We start from the raw sequence: 20,555 nt of genomic DNA on the forward strand, positions 1-20,555 counted from the left end.
TTATTATTAATGTTTTTCAGACAATTGAGACCAAAATGGAGCATATCCATCATGTTCCAAATTATTATGCAAATTATATTTTTCTCGGATTGTCCTAAATGGTCGGTGCAAATGACAGTCAGCCTAATAAAAGTCATCACCCGTTAGAGTATACATTGAATTTTATTGAAGAAACATCCTGATGATAACAGTATAACCTCCAAAATGAATAAAAACTCAAAATGCACTGTTCCAAATTATTAGGTTCAGTAGACTCTCTAAACATTTGATGTGTTTTAAAGAACTAAAAATGCTCATTTGTTGAGTTTACAGCATTAGGAGGTCACATTCACTGAACAAAAATGCAATTTAACTCCAAAACCTCCTAACAGGCCAAGTTACATGCTAACATAGGAACCCTTCTTTGATATCACCTTCACAATTCTTGCATCCATTGAACTTGTGAGTTTTTGGAGAGTTTCTGCTTGTATTTCTTTGCATGAAGTCAGAATAGCCTCCCAGATCTGCTGTTTTGATGTGAATTGCCTTCCACCCTCTGAAATCTTTTGCTTGATGATACTCCAAAGGTTCTCAATAGGGTTGAGGTCAGGGAAAGATGGTGGCCACACCATGAGTATATCTCCTTTCATACCCATAGCAGCCAATGACTCAGAGGTATTCTTTGCAGCATGAGATGGTGCATTGTCATGCATGAAGATGATTTAGCTCCTGAAGGCAGGTTTCTGCTTTTATACCATGGAAGAAAGTTGTCAGTCAGAAACTCTTTACTTTGCAGAGGTCATTTTCATACCTTCAGGAACCTTAAAGGGCCCTACCAGCTGTTTCCCCATGATTCCGGCCCAAAACATGACTCCTCCACCTCCTTGCTGATGTCGCAGCCTTGTTGGGACATGGTGGCCATCCACCAATCATCCACTACTCCATCCATCTGGACCATCCAGGGTTACTTGACACTCATTAGTAAACAAGACTGTTTGAAAATTAGTCTTCATGTATTTCTGGGCCCACTGCAACCGTTTTTGCTTGTGAACACTATTTATGGGTGGCCAAATAGTAGGTTTATGAACCATAGCAAGAATTTGAAGGATCCTACAACCTTGAGGTGTAGCAGCAGCTTCAAATATCTGTTTGCTGGTTTGTAATGGCTTTTTTAGCAGCTGCTCTCCGATGAACTTGTCTGGCAGAAATCTTCCTCATTATGCCTTTATCAGCACGAACACGTCTGTGCTCAGATTCAGCCACAAATCTCTTAACAGTACAATGATCACGCTTAAGTTTTCGGGAAATATGTAATGTTTTCATCCCTAGACCAAGGCATTGCACTATTTGATGCTTTTCGGCAGCAGAGAGATCCTTTTTTTTTCCTATGTTACTTGAAAACTGTGGCCTGCTTAATAATGTGGAACATCATTTTTAAGTAGTTTTCCTTTAATTAGAATCACCTGGAAAATTAATTATCACATGTGTTTAAGATTGATTTCAGTGATCCATTGAGCCCTGAGACACAATACTATCCACGAGTTTATTTGAAAAACAAAACAATTAAGTCTTTATGACACTTAAATCCAGTTTGCATAATAATTTGGAACACGGTGTAGTTGAATTGAAAAACATTGCTTGGAGATAGAAAAACACTGCATTACAGCATTTAAGCCGAATACGATCTATGAAATATGATGGTGGTAGTACCATAGTTTAGGCCTGTTTTCCTGCATCTAGGACAGGACAGCTTGTCATTATTACTAGAACAACAAATTCTCAATTTTATCAGCAAATTCTAAAGGAAAATGTGAGGACATCTTTACATGAGCCAAATCTCAAGAGAACGTGGGTCATGCAGCAAAACAACAACTCAGAGCACAAAGTTCTGCAAAAGAATGCTTACGGAAGAATGCAAGTTTGGAATGGCCAAGTCAAAGTCCTGACCTTAATCCTATTAAAATGTTGTGGAAGGATGCTGCTAGGAAGCTTATTGCGATGCATTGGTTAGATGAAAAACTACCAGTCAGAAAAGAGTTTGTGAATAAAATAAACTTTGAACAATTACTGGAAACATTCACATACAGTTGTATGATACTGAAAGCAAAGGTTCACATAATTTTGCTACTCACAGACATGTGCTAGTGGGTTACTTTTTTCATTTAAAAATTACAGTCTAATATTTTTGATTAATTTATTAGATTTGGTTCTCTTAAGTTACTTTTAGAACTTGTGTGAAAATATTAACAGGTATGATTTGAAATGTAAAGTAGCAATATGGAAAACTCAAAGGGTTTACAAACTTTCAAGCACCACTGTATGTTTTACCTTTGGTCCTGGGAAACCTGGCTGTCCAGGCGTTCCATCTAATCCCGGTTTTCCTGATATACCTGGAGATCCTGGTGGTCCAGGTGGGCCTGAGAATCCTGATAACAAAAGCATGCAATGTTCACTATTCATTTTTCCAAAATTACCATATATACTTGAGTATAAGCCAACCCGAGTATAAGCTGAGACCCCTAATTTTGACACAAAAAACTGGGAAAACTATTGACTCGAGTATAAGCCTAGGGTGGGAAATGCAACAGCTACTGGTAAATTTCAAAAATAAAAATAGGTAACAATAAAAGTAAAATTGATTGAGACATCAGTAGGTTAAGTGTTTTTGAATATCCATATTGAATCAGGAGCCACATATAATGCTCCATACAGTTCATGATGGGCCCCATAAGATGCTCAATACAAAATACGCCCTATATAATGCTCCATAAGGTTCATGATGGGCCCCATAAGATGCTCCATACATAAAATATGCCCCATATAATGCTGCATAAAAGGTTAATGATGGCCCCATAAGATGCTCCATAGAATATTATGCCCCATACAATGCTGCACAAAGGTTGATGGCCCCATAAGATGCTCCATAGATTATGCCACATATATTGTTGCACAAAGGTTAATGGCCCCATAAGATGCTCCATAGCATATTATGCCCTATACGCTGCTGCTGCGATAAAAAAAAAAAAAAAATGACATACTCACCTCTCGTCGCTCAGGCCCCTGGCACTTGCGATATTCACCTGTCCCCGTTCCACCGCTGCACGCCGCTGTGTCTTCCGGGTCTCTGCAGTGACTGTTCAGGTAGAGGGCACGCACTAACCACGTCATCACGCCCTCTGACCTGAACATCACAGCCAGAGGACGCGGAAGACAAAGCCCGGCGGTGGAACGGGGACAGATGAATAATGCATGGCTCACCCACCCCCGTTCTACTTACCCTCCTGGCGCGGTCCCTACTTCTCCGATGCGATGGTCTCTGGTGCTGGCAGCTTGTTCCTGTGTTCAGCAGTCACATGGTACCGCTCATTAAAGTAATGAATATGCGCTCCACCCCTATGGGAGTGGAGTCGCGTCCATATTCATTACTTTAGTGAGCGGTACCACGTGACCGCTGAACACAGAAACAAGCTGCCGGCGTCAGAGACAATCTGAGAAGCAGGGACCGTGCCGGGAGCAGGTGAGTATGATGTGACAGCCGCCACTCCCCTTCCCCTGCCGACCCCCTGGGAAAATGACTTGAGCATAAGCCGAGAGGGGCACTTTTAGCCTAAAAAATGTGCTGAAAATTTCGGCTTATACTGGAGTATATACGGTACATTGAATTTATAGAGATGAAATAAAAGGGAAGAAAATACAACACTATTACAATAAACAATTAGTTTTTCCACATTTACATAATATCTGGTAGATCAAATCTGGTGACATATCTATACCGCTATCATTTATTTATAGGTAAAATAAAGGCGTCTGCAAGTCATTCCTATTCAAAAGAATTCTTTAACATGTACCTTTCTGCCCAGCTGGTCCTGGAAGTCCAATTCCTGGAATGCCAGGATCTCCTTTCATTCCTGTAAGGCCTGGAAGTCCAGGTTGCCCCGGTTGACCGGGTTCACCTAAAAATATTGATACGTAACCCAATGAGAGCAGACAATCATTATAAGGTTCAATAATAATTATTAATACATAGAGTAAGCTGTCTAAAATATGATCCATACTCAGGATGCCCAAACCATATTGTTGACAGCATGCACAACTTTATTTCCTTCAACAGCTCTAGATAAAGATGGAAGTTTCCCATTAATACCTACTACCATATAACATGTATTGGTAAACCAGAGGATAAGCAGTTGACTTACTGCCTCACTGAGAAACACCCCAGACTCACCTGGTGACCCTGGTGGGCCAGAACTACCGGGGGGACCCTGAAGACCTTTAGCACCTTTTTCTGTTACTGTCTGTCCAGGGGGTCCTTTAATACCTATGAAATAAATAGATAAATAAAATAATTATTGACCGAATAATTTATGCAACAAGTGAGTTTAGGAATGAGCTCTCTCGCAAATAAATAAAAAAAATAAATGATAGTTACATTTCAATACTTAACATTCCATATTTCCCATAAACTTTTATGGCACTAATATATTCTGCAGTTCTGTCCCTGTCCCCAATCAGGCTCTCCATCCAAAATGCCCAGTCTAAAACACACTTTGGCCAAATTCATAGCAAGTCTGATTTATCAGTCAATTTTTGGAATACAAGATAAAAGTGGAGTATCAGGTGGAAACCAACAAAAGACAAGAAAATACAAAATCCATGCAGATGTCCTTAAAGCATACCTGTCATTTCAGGTAACTTTCAGAATAGGCTCTCAAGCTTGTACATATGAAAAATAATACCGTATATACTCGAGTATAAGCCGACCCGAGTATAAGCCGACCCCCCTAATTTTGCCACAAAAAACTGGGAAAACTTATTGACTCGAGTATAAGCCTAGGGTAGAAAATGCAGCATTTACCGGTGAATTTCAAAAATAAAAATAGATGCTCCATACCGTTCATTATTGCCCCATAGATGCTCCATATACAACTGTGCTATATAGAATGCTCTGCACCGTTGATTATGGCCCCATAGATGCTCCTTATAATGCTGTGCCATATATGCTCTGCACCTTTGATTATGGCCCCATAGATGCTCCTTATAATGCTGTGCCCCATATATGCTCTGCACCTTTATGGCCCCATAGGTGCTCCTTATAATGCTGTGCCCCATATATGCTCTGCACCTTTATGGCCCCATAGGTGCTCCTTATAATGCTGTGCCCCATATATGCTCTGCACCTTTATGGCCCCATAGGTGCTCCTTATAATGCTGTGCCCCATATATGCTCTGCACCTTTATGGCCCCATAGGTGCTCCTTATAATGCTGTGCCCCATTTATGCTCTGCACCTTTATGGCCCCATAGGTGCTCCTTATAATGCTGTGCCCCATATATGCTCTGCACCTTTGATTATGGCCCCATAGATGCTCCTTATAATGCTGTGCCCCATATATGCTCTGCACCTTTATGGCCCCATAGGTGCTCCTTATAATGCTGTGCCCCATATATGCTCTGCACCTTTATGGCCCAATAGGTGCTCCTTATAATGCTGTGCCCCATTTATGCTCTGCACCTTTATGGCCCCATAGGTGCTCCTTATAATGCTGTGCCCCATATATGCTCTGCACCTTTATGGCCCCATAGATGCTCCTTATAATGCTGTGCCCCATATATGCTCTGCACCTTTATGGCCCCATAAGTGCTCCTTATAATGATGTGCCCCATTTATGCTCTGCACCTTTATGGCCCCATAGGTGCTCCTTATAATGCTGTGCCCCATATATGCTCTGCACCTTTATGGCCCCATAGGTGCTCCTTATAATGCTGTGCCCCATATATGCTCTGCACCTTTATGGCCCCATAGGTGCTCCTTATAATGCTGTGCCCCATTTATGCTCTGCACCTTTATGGCCCCATAGGTGCTCCTTATAATGCTGTGCCCCATATATGCTCTGCACCTTTGATTATGGCCCCATAGATGCTCCTTATAATGCTGTGCCCCATATATGCTCTGCACCTTTATGGCCCCATAGGTGCTCCTTATAATGCTGTGCCCCATATATGCTCTGCACCTTTATGGCCCAATAGGTGCTCCTTATAATGCTGTGCCCCATTTATGCTCTGCACCTTTATGGCCCCATAGGTGCTCCTTATAATGCTGTGCCCCATATATGCTCTGCACCTTTATGGCCCCATAGGTGCTCCTTATAATGCTGTGCCCCATATATGCTCTGCACCTTTATGGCCCCATAAGTGCTCCTTATAATGATGTGCCCCATTTATGCTCTGCACCTTTATGGCCCCATAGGTGCTCCTTATAATGCTGTGCCCCATATATGCTCTGCACCTTTATGGCCCCATAGGTGCTCCTTATAATGCTGTGCCCCATATATGCTCTGCACCTTTATGGCCCCATAGGTGCTCCTTATAATGCTGTGCCCCATTTATGCTCTGCACCTTTATGGCCCCATAGGTGCTCCTTATAATGCTGTGCCCCATATATGCTCTGCACCTTTATGGCCCCATAGGTGCTCCTTATAATGCTGTGCCCCATATATGCTCTGCACCTTTATGGCCCCATAGGTGCTCCTTATAATGCTGTGCCCCATATATACTCTGCACCTTTATGGCCCCATAGGTGCTCCTTATAATGCTGTGCCCCATATATGCTCTGCACCTTTATGGCCCCATAGGTGCTCCTTATAATGCTGTGCCCCATATATGCTCTGCACCTTTATGGCCCCATAGGTGCTCCTTATAATGCTGTGCCCCATATATACTCTGCACCTTTATGGCCCCATAGGTGCTCCTTATAATGCTGTGCCCCATATATGCTCTGCACCTTTATGGCCCCATAGGTGCTCCTTATAATGCTGTGCCCCATATATGCTCTGCACCTTTATGGCCCCATAGGTGCTCCTTATAATGCTGTGCCCCATATATGCTCTGCACCTTTATGGCCCCATAGGTGCTCCTTATAATGCTGTGCCCCATATATGCTCTGCACCTTTATGGCCCCATAGGTGCTCCTTATAATGCTGTGCCCCTTATATGCTCTGCACCTTTATGGCCCCATAGGTGCTCCTTATAATGCTGTGCCCCATATATGCTCTGCACCTTTATGGCCCCATAGGTGCTCCTTATAATGCTGTGCCCCATATATGCTCTGCACCTTTATGGCCCCATAGGTGCTCCTTATAATGCTGTGCCCCATATATGCTCTGCACCTTTATGGCCCCATAGGTGCTCCTTATAATGCTGTGCCCCATATATACTCTGCACCTTTATGGCCCCATAGGTGCTCCTTATAATGCTGTGCCCCATATATGCTCTGCACCTTTATGGCCCCATAGGTGCTCCTTATAATGCTGTGCCCCATATATGCTCTGCACCTTTATGGCCCCATAGGTGCTCCTTATAATGCTGTGCCCCATATATGCTCTGCACCTTTATGGCCCCATAGGTGCTCCTTATAATGCTGTGCCCCATATATGCTCTGCACCTTTATGGCCCCATAGGTGCTCCTTATAATGCTGTGCCCCTTATATGCTCTGCACCTTTATGGCCCCATAGGTGCTCCTTATAATGCTGTGCCCCATATATGCTCTGCACCTTTATGGCCCCATAGGTGCTCCTTAGAATGCTGCTGGTGCTGCCATAAAAAAAAAAAAAATCACATACTCACCTCTCTTCTCAGGACGCCGGCGCTTTCAATAATTACCTGCTCCTCGTGCGGCTCCGTCTCCAGCACTGACGCTCAGCAGAGGGCGCGCACTGACTACGTCACAGCGCCCTCTAACCTGAGCGTCATTGCTAGAGGACGCTGCAGACGGAGCCGGAGCGAGGAGCAGGTAATTATAGCGCTGCGCTCCCCTTACCTGCTGCGGCGCGGTCCCTGCAGTCCCTGGCTTCTCCGGCGCTGCAGCTTCTTCCTGTAATTGAGCGGTCACATGGCACCGATCATTTACAGCAATGAATATGCGGCTCCTCCCCTATGGGGGTGGAGCTGCCTATTCATTTCTGTAATGAGCGGTGCCATGTGACCGCTCAGTGCAGGAAGAATCTGCAGCGCCGGAGAAGCCAGGGACTGCAGGGACCGCGCTGGGAGCAGGTAAGTATGATTACACAGCCCCCGCTCCCCCTCCCCTGCTGACACCCGGGTATATGACTCGAGTATAAGCCGAGAGGGGGACTTTCAGCCCAAAAAAATGGGCTGAAAATCTCGGCTTATACTCGAGTATATTTCTGCAGACTCCATCTCTAATTTTCAATTCCCTCTAACCTGTTAGGTGTAGACTAGCTACTATGATGTCTTCCATACACAGCACACGCAGAGAGATGGTTTCCTATTCTTTTTTCTCTTTATCACACAGTGAGATACAGAATCAGCATGAATTACATTATACAGCAATACTGAGCTCTGTGGCTGTGAATCCAGCAACGGAGATAACTAAAACAGTTGCATGAAGCTAAAGCTCAGCTCAATTTCCCTGTGCTTGCCTAACGTCTCACTGTGCTGAGAGCGTGTCTCGCCTCGTTCCCCTCACTTCTCTGTAGATAATAATAGGAGCTGTAACCTGACTCCTCACTGTGCTAGTAGTCTTCTGTTTAGCTTTTACCAGGACAGATTTCAGCTGTATTATTTTAGAGTAAATGGTGAGTGCAAAATGCAGGATGGCGGGAAAGATGTGGCTATTAAGAGAAGAAAGAATCAATCTTCTCTGGCAAGGAATGTTACACTAGTGATTTCAGCAGATAACTCTAGAGTATAGTATACATGATATACAGAATGTATAAGATATAAAAAAAATCAAGGAATAATTCCACCAAAGCCGTTATTGTTTTGCAATCAGTATCTATTGAAGTGATGTAGCAGAGAAGGCATCTGGCAAATGGAACAGAATAATAGTATGTGTTTCCTTAATCGCACTTATTCAACTCTATACAATTCTATATTTTGGGTTAAGTGTACATAACAGTTAAAGCTAATAATCTGATAATGATTCTAGCTCATATTGCAGAGTGTCTTGTATTGTCTCTTTCGTTATAGAACAATTATGCAGAGATTCCCATGTTATAAGAGCTGGCAGTCAGAGTGCAGCAGATGGCAGCCATAATCCATATCAAAGCACTAAAAGAAGGCAAGGAAAATGCCAATTATCTGTACACTGTGCACCGGCAACACCAACAGTTAGTTACAATATTTAGGCAGAAGGAAACAAGATAGAAGGATTGATGGTCACATACAGAAAATATAAATCAGGGAAAACTAAACACCAATATAAAAAGATACATCTTGAAAGCCTATGCCAAAATGTTGACGGCAAAAGACTGACTGGCACTTCCAAACTAGTGTGAACAGGTGCATACTAAAAGCAGCCATCTCCATATACAATAAACAAAAAAAGTTGCACTCTGTAGTGCTAAAGCATGTAATATGAAATATATGAAATATGAATAGCAATACTGCTTCTGGATACTAGGAAAAAGATGAGACACTTAGCACATAACTTGGCCACTTCATGCATGCCCAGCAACCAACGACAAGGCGGTCTCAGATCTGCTGGGTCCTACGTGTCTAGTGTGAATACCTTTCTAAGAGTAAATCTGAATTTCTGGGTAGATGTGAGTACCTCTCTTCAAAGTCTCATCTTATGGGTAGGTAGGACCCTGTTGCAATTAAAATCCACCATATGCTGGAGGGTGGAGCGCTTGGTCAGAAAGCTAATATACAGATGACAAAAGACTGATTGGCACTCCCAAGCTAGTGAGAACAGGTGCGTACTGGGAGCAGACATCTTCATATACGATAAACAAAAAAAAGTCGCACTCTGTAGTGCTAAAGTGTGTAGACATGGAATATATGAAATATGAATAGCAATACTGCTTCTGGATACTAGGAAAAAGATGAGATGCTTAGAACATAAGCTTAGCTCTGACCAAGCGCTCCGGCGGCTCCGCCCTCCAGCATGTGGTGGATTTGAATTGCAACAGGGCCCTGCCTACCCATAAAATCAGACTTTGAAGAGCAGTATTCACATCTACCCAGGAATTCAGACTTCAGTCTTAGAGAGACATTCACACTACACACGTAGGACCCAGCAGATCTGAGACCGCCTTGTCACTGGCTGCTGGGCAGGCATGAATTAGCCAAATTATGTGCTAAGCGTCTCATCTTTTTCTTAGTATCCAGAAGCAGTATTGTTATTCAGATTTCATATTGGCATGCTTTAGCACTACAGAGTGCAACTTTTTTTGGTTATTTTATGCCAAGATGTTGTGATACTTCACTCATTGTGTTTGGCCAGCTTACAGAATTATGCACATGGTTGTATAATGTCCAGTCCAAGCCAAAAGTTGAGACTTGTACAAATTTTGATTTTCACAAAGTTTGCTGCTTAGGGTTTTTAGATCTTAAAGTTGGATGTTTTTATGGTTATTGAGAAAATTTATATACATTTCTGATTTTTTTTAAAAACTTTTACTGACAAATAAATTAAGTTTATATAAAAACTCAATATTTACACTGTTTTCCCTTATTTTTCAAGACTTCTTCCCTGAAAGGGGGCTTCATCAGAGAAAATTACTTTACCCCAGTCCTCTGAAGTCCCATTGCTGTACTTCCTACAGAAGTAAATTTCCCTGACAAAACCCCATTCAGACAGTTTGATACATCTAGTAACATAGTAACATAGTAAGGCCGAAAAAAGACATTTGTCCATCCAGTTCAGCCTATATTCCATCATAATAAATCCCCAGATCCACGTCCTTCTACAGAACCTTATAATTGTATGATACAATATTGTTCTGCTCCAGGAAGACATCCAGGCCTCTCTTGAACCCCTCGACTGAGTTCGCCATCACCACCTCCTCAGGCAAGCAATTCCAGATTCTCACTGCCCTAACAGTAAAGAATCCTCTTCTATGTTGGTGGAAAAACCTTCTCTCCTCCAGACGCAAAGAATGCCCCCTTGTGCCCGTCACCTTCCTTGGTATAAACAGATCCTCAGCGAGATATTTGTATTGTCCCCTTATATACTTATACATGGTTATTAGATCGCCCCTCAGTCGTCTTTTTTCTAGACTAAATAATCCTAATTTCGCTAATCTATCTGGGTATTGTAGTTCTCACATCCCCTTTATTAATTTTGTTGCCCTCCTTTGTACTCTCTCTAGTTCCATTATATCCTTCCTGAGCACCGGTGCCCAAAACTGGACACAGTACTCCATGTGCGGTCTAACTAGGGATTTGTACAGAGGCAGTATAATGCTCTCATCATGTGTATCCAGACCTCTTTTAATGCACCCCATGATCCTGTTTGCCTTGGCAGCTGCTGCCTGGAACTGGCTGCTCCAGGTAAGTTTATCATTAACTAGGATCCCCAAGTCCTTCTCCCTGTCAGATTTACCCAGTGGTTTCCCATTCAGTGTGTAATGGTGACATTGATTCCTTCTTCCCATGTGTATAACCTTACATTTATCATTGTTAAACCTCATCTGCCACCTTTCAGCCCAAGTTTCCAACTTATCCAGATCCATCTGTAGCAGAATACTATCTTCTCTTGTATTAACTGCTTTACATAGTTTTGTATCATCTGCAAATATCGATATTTTACTGTGTAAACCTTCTACCAGATCATTAATGAATATGTTGAAGAGAACAGGTCCCAATACTGACCCCTGCGGTACCCCACTGGTCACAGCGACCCAGTTAGAGACTATACCATTTATAACCACCCTCTGCTTTCTATCACTAAGCCAGTTACTAACCCATTTACACACAATTTCCCCCAGACCAAGCATTCTCATTTTGTGTACCAACCTCTTGTGCGGCACGGTATCAAACGCTTTGGAAAAATCGAGATATACCACGTCCAATGACTCACCGTGGTCCAGCCTATAGCTTACCTCTTCATAAAAACTGATTAGATTGGTTTGACAGGAGCGATTTCTCATAAACCCATGCTGATATGGAGTTAAACAGTTATTCTCATTGAGATAATCCAGAATAACATCCCTCAGAAACCCTTCAAATATTTTACCAACAATAGAGGTTAGACTTACTGGCCTATAATTTCCAGGTTCACTTTTAGAGCCCTTTTTGAATATTGGCACCACATTTGCTATGCGCCAATCCTGCGGAACAGACCCTGTCGCTATAGAGTCCCTAAAAATAAGAAATAATGGTTTATCTATTACATTACTTAGTTCTCTTAGTACTCGTGGGTGTATGCCATCCGGACCCGGAGATTTATCTATTTTAATCTTATTTAGCCGGTTTCGCACCTCTTCTTGGGTTAGATTGGTGACCCTTAATATAGGGTTTTCATTGTTTCTTGGGATTTCACCTAGCATTTCATTTTCCACCGTGAATACCGTGGAGAAGAAGGTGTTTAATATGTTAGCTTTTTCCTCGTCATCTACAACCATTCTTTCCTCGCTATTTTTTAAGGGGCCTACATTTTCAGTTTTTATTCTTTTACTATTGATATAGTTGAAGAACAGTTTGGGATTAGTTTTACTCTCCTTAGCAATGTGCTTCTCTGTTTCCTTTTTGGCAGCTTTAATTAGTTTTTTAGATAAAGTATTTTTCTCCCTATAGTTTTTTAGAGCTTCAATGGTGCCATCCTGCTTTAGTAGTGCAAATGCTTTCTTTTTACTGTTAATTGCCTGTCTTACTTCTTTGTTTAGCCACATTGGGTTTTTCCTATTTCTAGTCCTTTTATTCCCACAAGGTATAAACCGCTTACACTGCCTATTTAGGATGTTCTTAAACATTTCCCATTTATTATCTGTATTCTTATTTCTGAGGATATTGTCCCAGTCTACCAGATTAAGGGCATCTCTAAGCTGGTCAAACTTTGCCTTCCTAAAGTTCAGTGTTTTTGTGACTCCCTGACAAGTCCCCCTAGTGAAAGACAGGTGAAACTGTACAATATTGTGGTCGCTATTTCCTAGATGCCCGACCACCTGCAGATTTGTTATTCTGTCAGGTCTATTAGATAGTATTAGGTCTAAAAGTGCTGCTCCTCTGGTTGGATTCTGCACCAATTGTGAAAGATAATTTTTCTTGGTTATCTAAAAGAATGATTATGTGGAGAAGAAAACATGAGTGCCAAGATGCCTCGGGATTCGATCCGGCGGTCCTGTGCTCTCCTGACAGCGTCTCTGTCCGCTAAGACACAGCAGCTTCTGTTATTATCAGAGTGCTGATTACCTTTTATCTTTATCCAATCCTTTTGGACAGCAGGTGTTTTTTATTTGCTCTCTAGCCTGTCCCATCACCCTGCAGGTGCCACTATTTAACCCCCTTCCCCTGCTGGTCTTCTCTGCTGGTGATAGTCTTTGGTGGATTTTGCTTGGAGGCATGTTCCTACTTCTGGGTATCTATACCAGGGAGATAAGTGTACTGTTGGGGTTTCATTCTGACACTGCACTCTCCCTTGGTTCCTTAGGACGTATGAGATTTACACGACGGCCATTCAGGGAGCCATGTCCGAGTGGTCAACTCTAGTTTTACCTGCAGGGGTTATCTAGGTTGCGCTGAAGCCATTGGGCTTGCATTACTGGATACTTTAGTCGCTACAGGAATCGGGTGGGGTTTTTGCATTCTTCTCATAGTTAGATTCTTTTACCCCATCTTTACTTTTTTTTTTATTTAGATAGATTTTTATTAAGAATAAACATAAACATTACATTTTCATTCATCTTCAAATTTGTTACATACAAAATTTCCCCATTTTCAAAACCCCCAACAATCCCAACAAATCCCAACAAACCCCAACCCCCCCCCCATGACAGCTCCTCTCCAATGGAACTTCTATAACTAGCATTGATGACTCTATGAACCGCTTAACTCCCTTATGACCGTTTATTCGTCTAGCAGTTTTCACCATTCAAAGGCCCTCAGCCTCCCATTTCCTTTACCTACTCATCCCAGCTCGAGCCACGGAGACCACATTTTGTCAAACGTTTCTATTTTCCCGCATCTCTTGTAAACCCCCTTTTCCAGTTTGAGACCATGTTTTACATATTGCAGGAATTCACCCCTTACAGGCAGTTCCTCCTTAATCCAGTTCCGTGCTATCACTTTTCGAGCCATATATAATAGCCTAGCAATTGCTATCTTCCAGGTGTTATCCACTCTAATTTCATCCACATACCCCAATAAGCACACTATCGGATCTCTCGGCACCCTACATCTATACGCACCTTCCACACGACTCAGAACTACCAGCCAAAAAGCAGCCAGTCTTGGACACGTCCACATCATGTGATATATTCCTGCATTCTCAGTCCCACATCTCGGGCACTCAGAGTCAGCACGCAACCCCGCTCTATGCAAAACTTCCGGAGATTTATAGACTCTGTGCAAGATGTATAGCTGCGATAGTCTATACGGCTCACTTAGTGACATTCGTGGAACCCACTCCAATACCGACTCCCAGGTTTCATTCTCCATTGGGCCTAAATCTCTCTCCCACTTAGCTCTCGCTTTTAGAGGAAAATCCAACAAATATGTATGCAATAGTTCTTTATACAGGGTGGAAATGACTCCCCTTGTAGTCCCATCACCACACACATATTCCAAAACTATGTCTTCTTGGATCCTAATGCCATCGCCCCTGTTTTGAGCTCCAAAAGCGTGCCTCATCTGAGCATATTGATACTCCCCAGAAGGTCTCAGTCCAAACTGCCCCTGTAGCTGGGAAAAGGATTTTAACACTCGTTGTTGAATTATCTGACTAACATAAAAGATTCCCTTAGCCTGCCACTCTGTCAGCACCCCCAGAGCCGCAAACTCCACTAAATTATTGTTAAACCATATCGGTGTGAATTTAGTCAATCCCGTAACCCCCCGAATCTGCCGCAATCTGATCCATAACTTACGTATCAGAAACATAGTTGGATACAATTTCCCCAAAGCTCCTAAAGAGCCATCCTCCAAACACTGCACCACCGGGCGTCGGTTTGTCACCCCTTCCATCAAGTGTTGTACCGCACTGGGGGACGCCTCCCGCGCCCAGCCCTTCAAATGCTCACTTTGGGCTGCAAGAAAGTATAACTCAGGGTTGGGCAAAGCCAAACCCCCATCTTTCTTGGGTCGCTGAAGCGTCTCCAGGCTAAAACGTGGGTATTGCCTCCCCCATATCAAGCTTCGAAAAAGAGCATTAATCTGATGAAATTTCCCCCGTGGGATCCAAACTGGCGCGTTATGAAGGATGTAAAGTATTTTGGGCATCAGCACCATTTTAATAAGATTAACCCTACCTACCACCGATAAATGTAACTTATTCCACGCATCCACTTTTGCCTTAAGCACGCCCATGAGAGGAGTCAAATTCCTATATAAAAACTCCGTAACTGGCACCGAGATCCATATTCCAAGGTATTTAAAATGGGATGCCACCTTAAGCCGCCCCTCTCCCAATGTCTCACTCCCACTCTCTCCCACACCATCTACCTTAAACAGGACCGATTTATCCCAATTTATCTTCAGCCCCGACAAGGAACCAAATCTCTCAATGATCTCGATGGCCCCTCAAGGAGTCATCCGGGTCAGCCAGGAATAGCAAAATGTCGTCCGCATACAACGCTATCTTTTCCTCAACACTCCCATATCTAAACCCAGGGACCCCATCAGACTGTCGAATCTTGGCGGCCAGGGGCTCCACAGCCAGAGCAAACAGAAGAGGCGAAAGTGGACATCCCTGTCTCGTGCCTCTAGCCAACTTTATAGGCTGAGAAAGTTCCCCGTTTACTCTGATTCTAGCCGTCGGCAATGAATATAGCAGTTGAATCCAAGACACAAACTGCGGTCCAATACCCATACATTTCAACACCTGCCAGAGATATCCCCACTCCACACTGTCAAACGCCTTATGGGCATCCAAGGACACAATAACCCTCTGGCCACAGTTGTCAGACTTCAGCTGCAGATTCATATACAGCCTCCGTAGATTAACCGCTGTTGATCTATCAGGCATAAAGCCAGACTGATCCGGATGCACAAGGTTAGTAATGACACTAGACAGACGGGAAGCTAACACCCTGGCCAAAAGCTTGACATCGATGGTTAACAGAGAGATTGGGCGATATGACTCAGGCTTCCCCAAATCCTTATCCTCCTTCGGAATAACCACTATAATGGCCTCCCTCATAGATGCTGGGAGGTACCCCTGACACCTAGCTTCCTCGAGTACCAACTTTAATCAGGGAATCAACACCTCCCCCAAGCTTTTATAAATCTCGGCTGGCAACCCATCAACTCCAGGCACCTTCCCATTGGCCATGGACTTCAACGCCCGACTCAGTTCCTCCTCCGTGATAGCGGCTTCCAAGCTCACCCTATCCACCTCACTCAATTTCGGCAGCCCCAGACTCTCCAAGAAAGTCTCTGTATCTCCGGCTGACCCATCAACCCTGGAGGAATATAAGTCCGCGTAGAAGTCTGCGAAAACCTTTATAATCTCAGATGTTTCACAGATCCTGATTCCACCGACAGATGCTAACGAGTGGACATATGAGGTACTTCGCTGAGCAGAGGCCACCACCGATAGCATGTGTCCCACTGTTTCTCCCTCCTGAAAATAAGTCCCCCCCAATACTATACATTCTGCCTCTTATCAAGAGTGGGGCACCATTGCCCATTGCGAACACACTTGTTAACATAACCTTCTCCATCCGCCTCCCGCTACCGTTTATAACAAAATTCGGTGCAATTCTTAAAAGAATAAAATATTCCAACTTGTATTAAATTGCAAATGCAAGGAAACTAAATAAACTTTTAGAACGCCACCAACCCTTCCTCCCCCGTAACCAGCCGCCATTTCAGCACTCCCAGGCCATTTACTGAGTAATGCCCAGCTCCACCCTCAAACCTTCACATCCCCATAACCAATATACTGTCAGTCACCAATCTCTTTTCGTTTGACAGTGAAATATCCCCCGTCCGGACCACCCCATATTTTCAATCTCCTCCTTTCAATCCACTGGGCAGCGTCCTCCGGCGTCTGGAAAAAATGAATCTTATCAAACGCGACCACTCTTAGTCGTGCCAGAAACATCATGGAGTATTGCACTCCCAGTTCCCTCAGCCATCTGTTATGAACAGGTAATTCAGAACCACAATGGACATTGAAGTTCAGAGCACACAAAGTGACCTGACAATTACCAAAAAACATAGGACGAGCTCTGAGACATGGGAACTCTGCTGACCGCAATCCCTAATCCTATCCAACCACACTAGAGCTAGCCGTGGAGCGCTCCTGACCAGTCCTATGCGCCTCGAGCACAGCCTGAGAAACTAGCTAGCCCTGAAGATAGAAAAATAAGCCTACCTTGCCTCAGAGAAATACCACAAAGGAAAAGGCAGCCCCCCACATATAATGACTGTGAGTTGAGATGAAAATACAAACGCAGAGATGAAATAGATTTAGCAAAGTGAGGCCCGACTTACTGAACAGACCGAGGATAGGAAAGATTGCTTTGCGGTCAACACAAAACCCTACAAACAACCACGCAGAGGGGGCAAAAAGACCCTCCGCACCGACTAACGGTACGGAGGTACTCCCTCTGCGTCCCAGAGCTTCCAGCAAGCAAGAAAAACCAATAAAGCAAGCTGGACAGAAAAAATAGCAAACAAAAATAACACAAGCAAAACTTAGCTTATGCAGAGCAGACAGGCCACAGGAACGATCCAGGAGGAAGCAAGACCAATACTAGAACATTGACTGGAGGCCAGGATCAAAGCACTAGGTGGAGTTAAATAGAGCAGCACCTAACGACTTAACCTCAACACCTGAGGAAGGAAACTCAGAAGCCGCAGTACCACTCTCATCCACCAAAGGAAGCTCATAGACAGAACCAGCCGAAGTACCACTCACGACCAAAGGAGGGAGCTTGGCCAAAGAATTCACAACAGTACCCCCCCCCCTTGAAGAGGGGTCACCGAACCCTCACCAGAGCCCCCAGGCCGACCAGGATGAGCCACATGAAAGGCACGAACCAGATCGGCAGCATGGACATCAGAGGCAAAGACCCAGGAATTATCTTCCTGAGCATAACCCTTCCACTTAACCAGATACTGGAGTTTCCGTCTTGAAACACGAGAATCCAAAATCTTCTCCACAATATACTCCTACTCCCCCTCCACCAAAACCGGAGCAGGAGGATCAATAGATGGAACCACAGGTGCCACGTATCTCCGCAACAATGACCTATGGAACACGTTATGGATGGAAAAAGAAGCTGGAAGAGTCAAACGAAAAGACACAGGATTAAGAACCTCAGAAATCCTATATGGACCAATGAAACGAGGCTTAAACTTAGGAGAGGAAACCTTCATAGGAATATAACGAGATGACAACCAAACCAAATCCCCAACACGAAGTCGGGGACCCACACAGCGCCTGCGGTTAGCGAAGCGTTGAGCCTTCTCCTGGGACAAAGTCAAATTGTCCATTACATGAGTCCAAATCTGCTGCAACCTATCCACCACAGTATCCACACCAGGACAGTCCGAAGACTCAACCTGCCCTGAAGAGAAACGAGGGTGGAACCCAGAATTGCAGAAAAACGGCGAAACCAAAGTAGCCGAGCTGGCCCGATTATTAAGGGCGAACTCAGCCAAAGGCAAAAAGGACACCCAATCATCCTGATCAGCAGAAACAAAACATCTCAGATATGTTTCCAAGGTCTGATTGGTTCGTTCAGTCTGGCCATTTGTCTGAGGATGGAAAGCCGAGGAAAAAGACAAATCAATGCCCATCCTAGCACAAAAGGCTCGCCAAAATCTCGAAACAAACTGGGAACCTCTGTCAGAAACGATGTTCTCTGGAATGCCATGTAAACGAACCACATGCTGGAAAAATAATGGCACCAAATCAGAGGAGGAAGGCAATTTAGACAAGGGCACCAAATGGACCATCTTAGAGAAGCGATCACAAACCACCATCTTTGAGAGACGGGGAGATCCGAAATAAAATCCATAGAGATATATGTCCAAGGCCTCTTCGGGACCGGCAAGGGCAAAAGCAACCCACTGGCACGAGAACAGCAGGGCTTAGCCCGAGCACAAATCCCACAGGACTGCACAAAAGAACGCACATCCCGCGACAGAGACGGCCACCAAAAGGATCTCGCCACCAAATCTCTGGTACCAAAGATTCCAGGATGACCAGCCAACACCGAACAATGAACCACAGAGATAACTTTATTCGTCCACCTATCAGGGACAAACAGTTTCTCCGCTGGGCAACGGTCAGGTCTATTAGCCTGAAATTTTTGCAGCACCCGCCGCAAATCAGGGGAGATGGCAGACAAAATTACCCCCTCTTTGAGAATACCCGCCGGCTCAGGCAAACCCGGAGAATCGGGCACAAAACTCCTAGACAGGGCATCCGCCTTCACATTTTTAGAGCCCGGAAGGTACGAAACCACAAAGTCAAAACGGGAGAAAAACAGCGACCAACGAGCCTGTCTAGGATTCAACCGTTTGGCAGACTCGAGACAAGTCAAGTTCTTGTGATCAGTCAAGACCACCACGCGATGCTTAGCTCCTTCAAGCCAATAACGCCACTCCTCGAATGCCCACTTCATGGCTAGCAACTCTCGATTGCCAACATCATAATTTCGCTCAGCAGGCGAAAATTTCCTGGAAAAGAAGGCGCATGGTTTCATCACCGAGCAATCAGAACTTCTCTGCGACAAAACAGCCCCTGCTCCAATTTCAGAAGCATCAACCTCGACCTGGAACGGAAGCGAAACATCTGGTTGGCACAACACAGGGGCAGAAGAAAAACGACGCTTCAACTCCTGAAAAGCTTCCACAGCAGCAGAAGACCAATTGACCACATCAGCACCCTTCTTTGTTAAATGAGTCAACGGTTTAGCAATACTAGAAAAACCACTGATGAAACGACGATAAAAATTAGCAAAGCCCAGGAACTTCTGCAGACTCTTCAGAGATGTAGGCTGAGTCCAATCATAAATGGCCTGAACTTTAACAGGGTCCATCTCGATAGTAGAAGGAGAAAAAATGAACCCCAAAAATGAAACCTTCTGAACACCAAAGAGACACTTTGACCCCTTCACAAACAAAGAATTAGCACGCAGGACCTGGAACACCATTCTGTCCTGCTTCACATGAGACTCCCAATCATCCGAGAAGACCAAAATATCATCCAAGTATACAATCAGGAATTTATCCAGGTACTCTCGGAAGATGTCATGCATAAAGGACTGAAACACTGATGGAGCATTAGAAAGCCCGAATGACATAACCAGGTACTCAAAATGGCCTTCGGGCGTATTAAGTGCTGTTTTCCATTCATAGCCCCGTTTAATACGCACAAGATTATATGCACCACGAAGATCTATCTTGGTGAACCAACTAGCCCCCTTAATCTGAGCAAACAAATCAGACAGCAGCGGCAAGGGGTACTGAAATTTGACCGTAATTTTATTTAGAAGGCGGTAATCAATACAAGGTCTCAGCGAACCATCCTTCTTGGCCACAAAAAAGAACCCCGCTCCCAATGGCGACGATGACGGGCTAATATGACCCTTCTCCAAAGACTCCTTCACGTAACTCCGCATAGCGGCGTGCTCAGGTACAGATAAATTAAACAGTCGACC

At 44.1% G+C, this 20,555-nt stretch overlaps 1 protein-coding gene across 1 annotated transcript in view; it reads right to left on the reverse strand.

The window, feature by feature from the left end:
- Positions 1 to 20,555, reverse strand: part of COL4A5 (collagen type IV alpha 5 chain) — a 263,094-nt gene that overhangs the window by 78,523 nt on the left and 164,016 nt on the right. The window contains exons 26-28 of the mRNA XM_069747143.1: positions 4,205 to 4,297; positions 3,828 to 3,932; positions 2,308 to 2,405 (exon numbers count right to left, since the gene is read on the reverse strand). Of these exons, the coding sequence (XP_069603244.1) occupies positions 2,308 to 2,405; positions 3,828 to 3,932; positions 4,205 to 4,297 (296 nt within the window). The remainder of the gene's footprint in view (positions 1 to 2,307; positions 2,406 to 3,827; positions 3,933 to 4,204; positions 4,298 to 20,555) is intronic.

Source organism: Ranitomeya imitator, chromosome 2, assembly GCF_032444005.1.
Source record: "Ranitomeya imitator isolate aRanImi1 chromosome 2, aRanImi1.pri, whole genome shotgun sequence".
NCBI classification, from domain to species: Eukaryota; Metazoa; Chordata; class Amphibia; order Anura; family Dendrobatidae; genus Ranitomeya; species Ranitomeya imitator.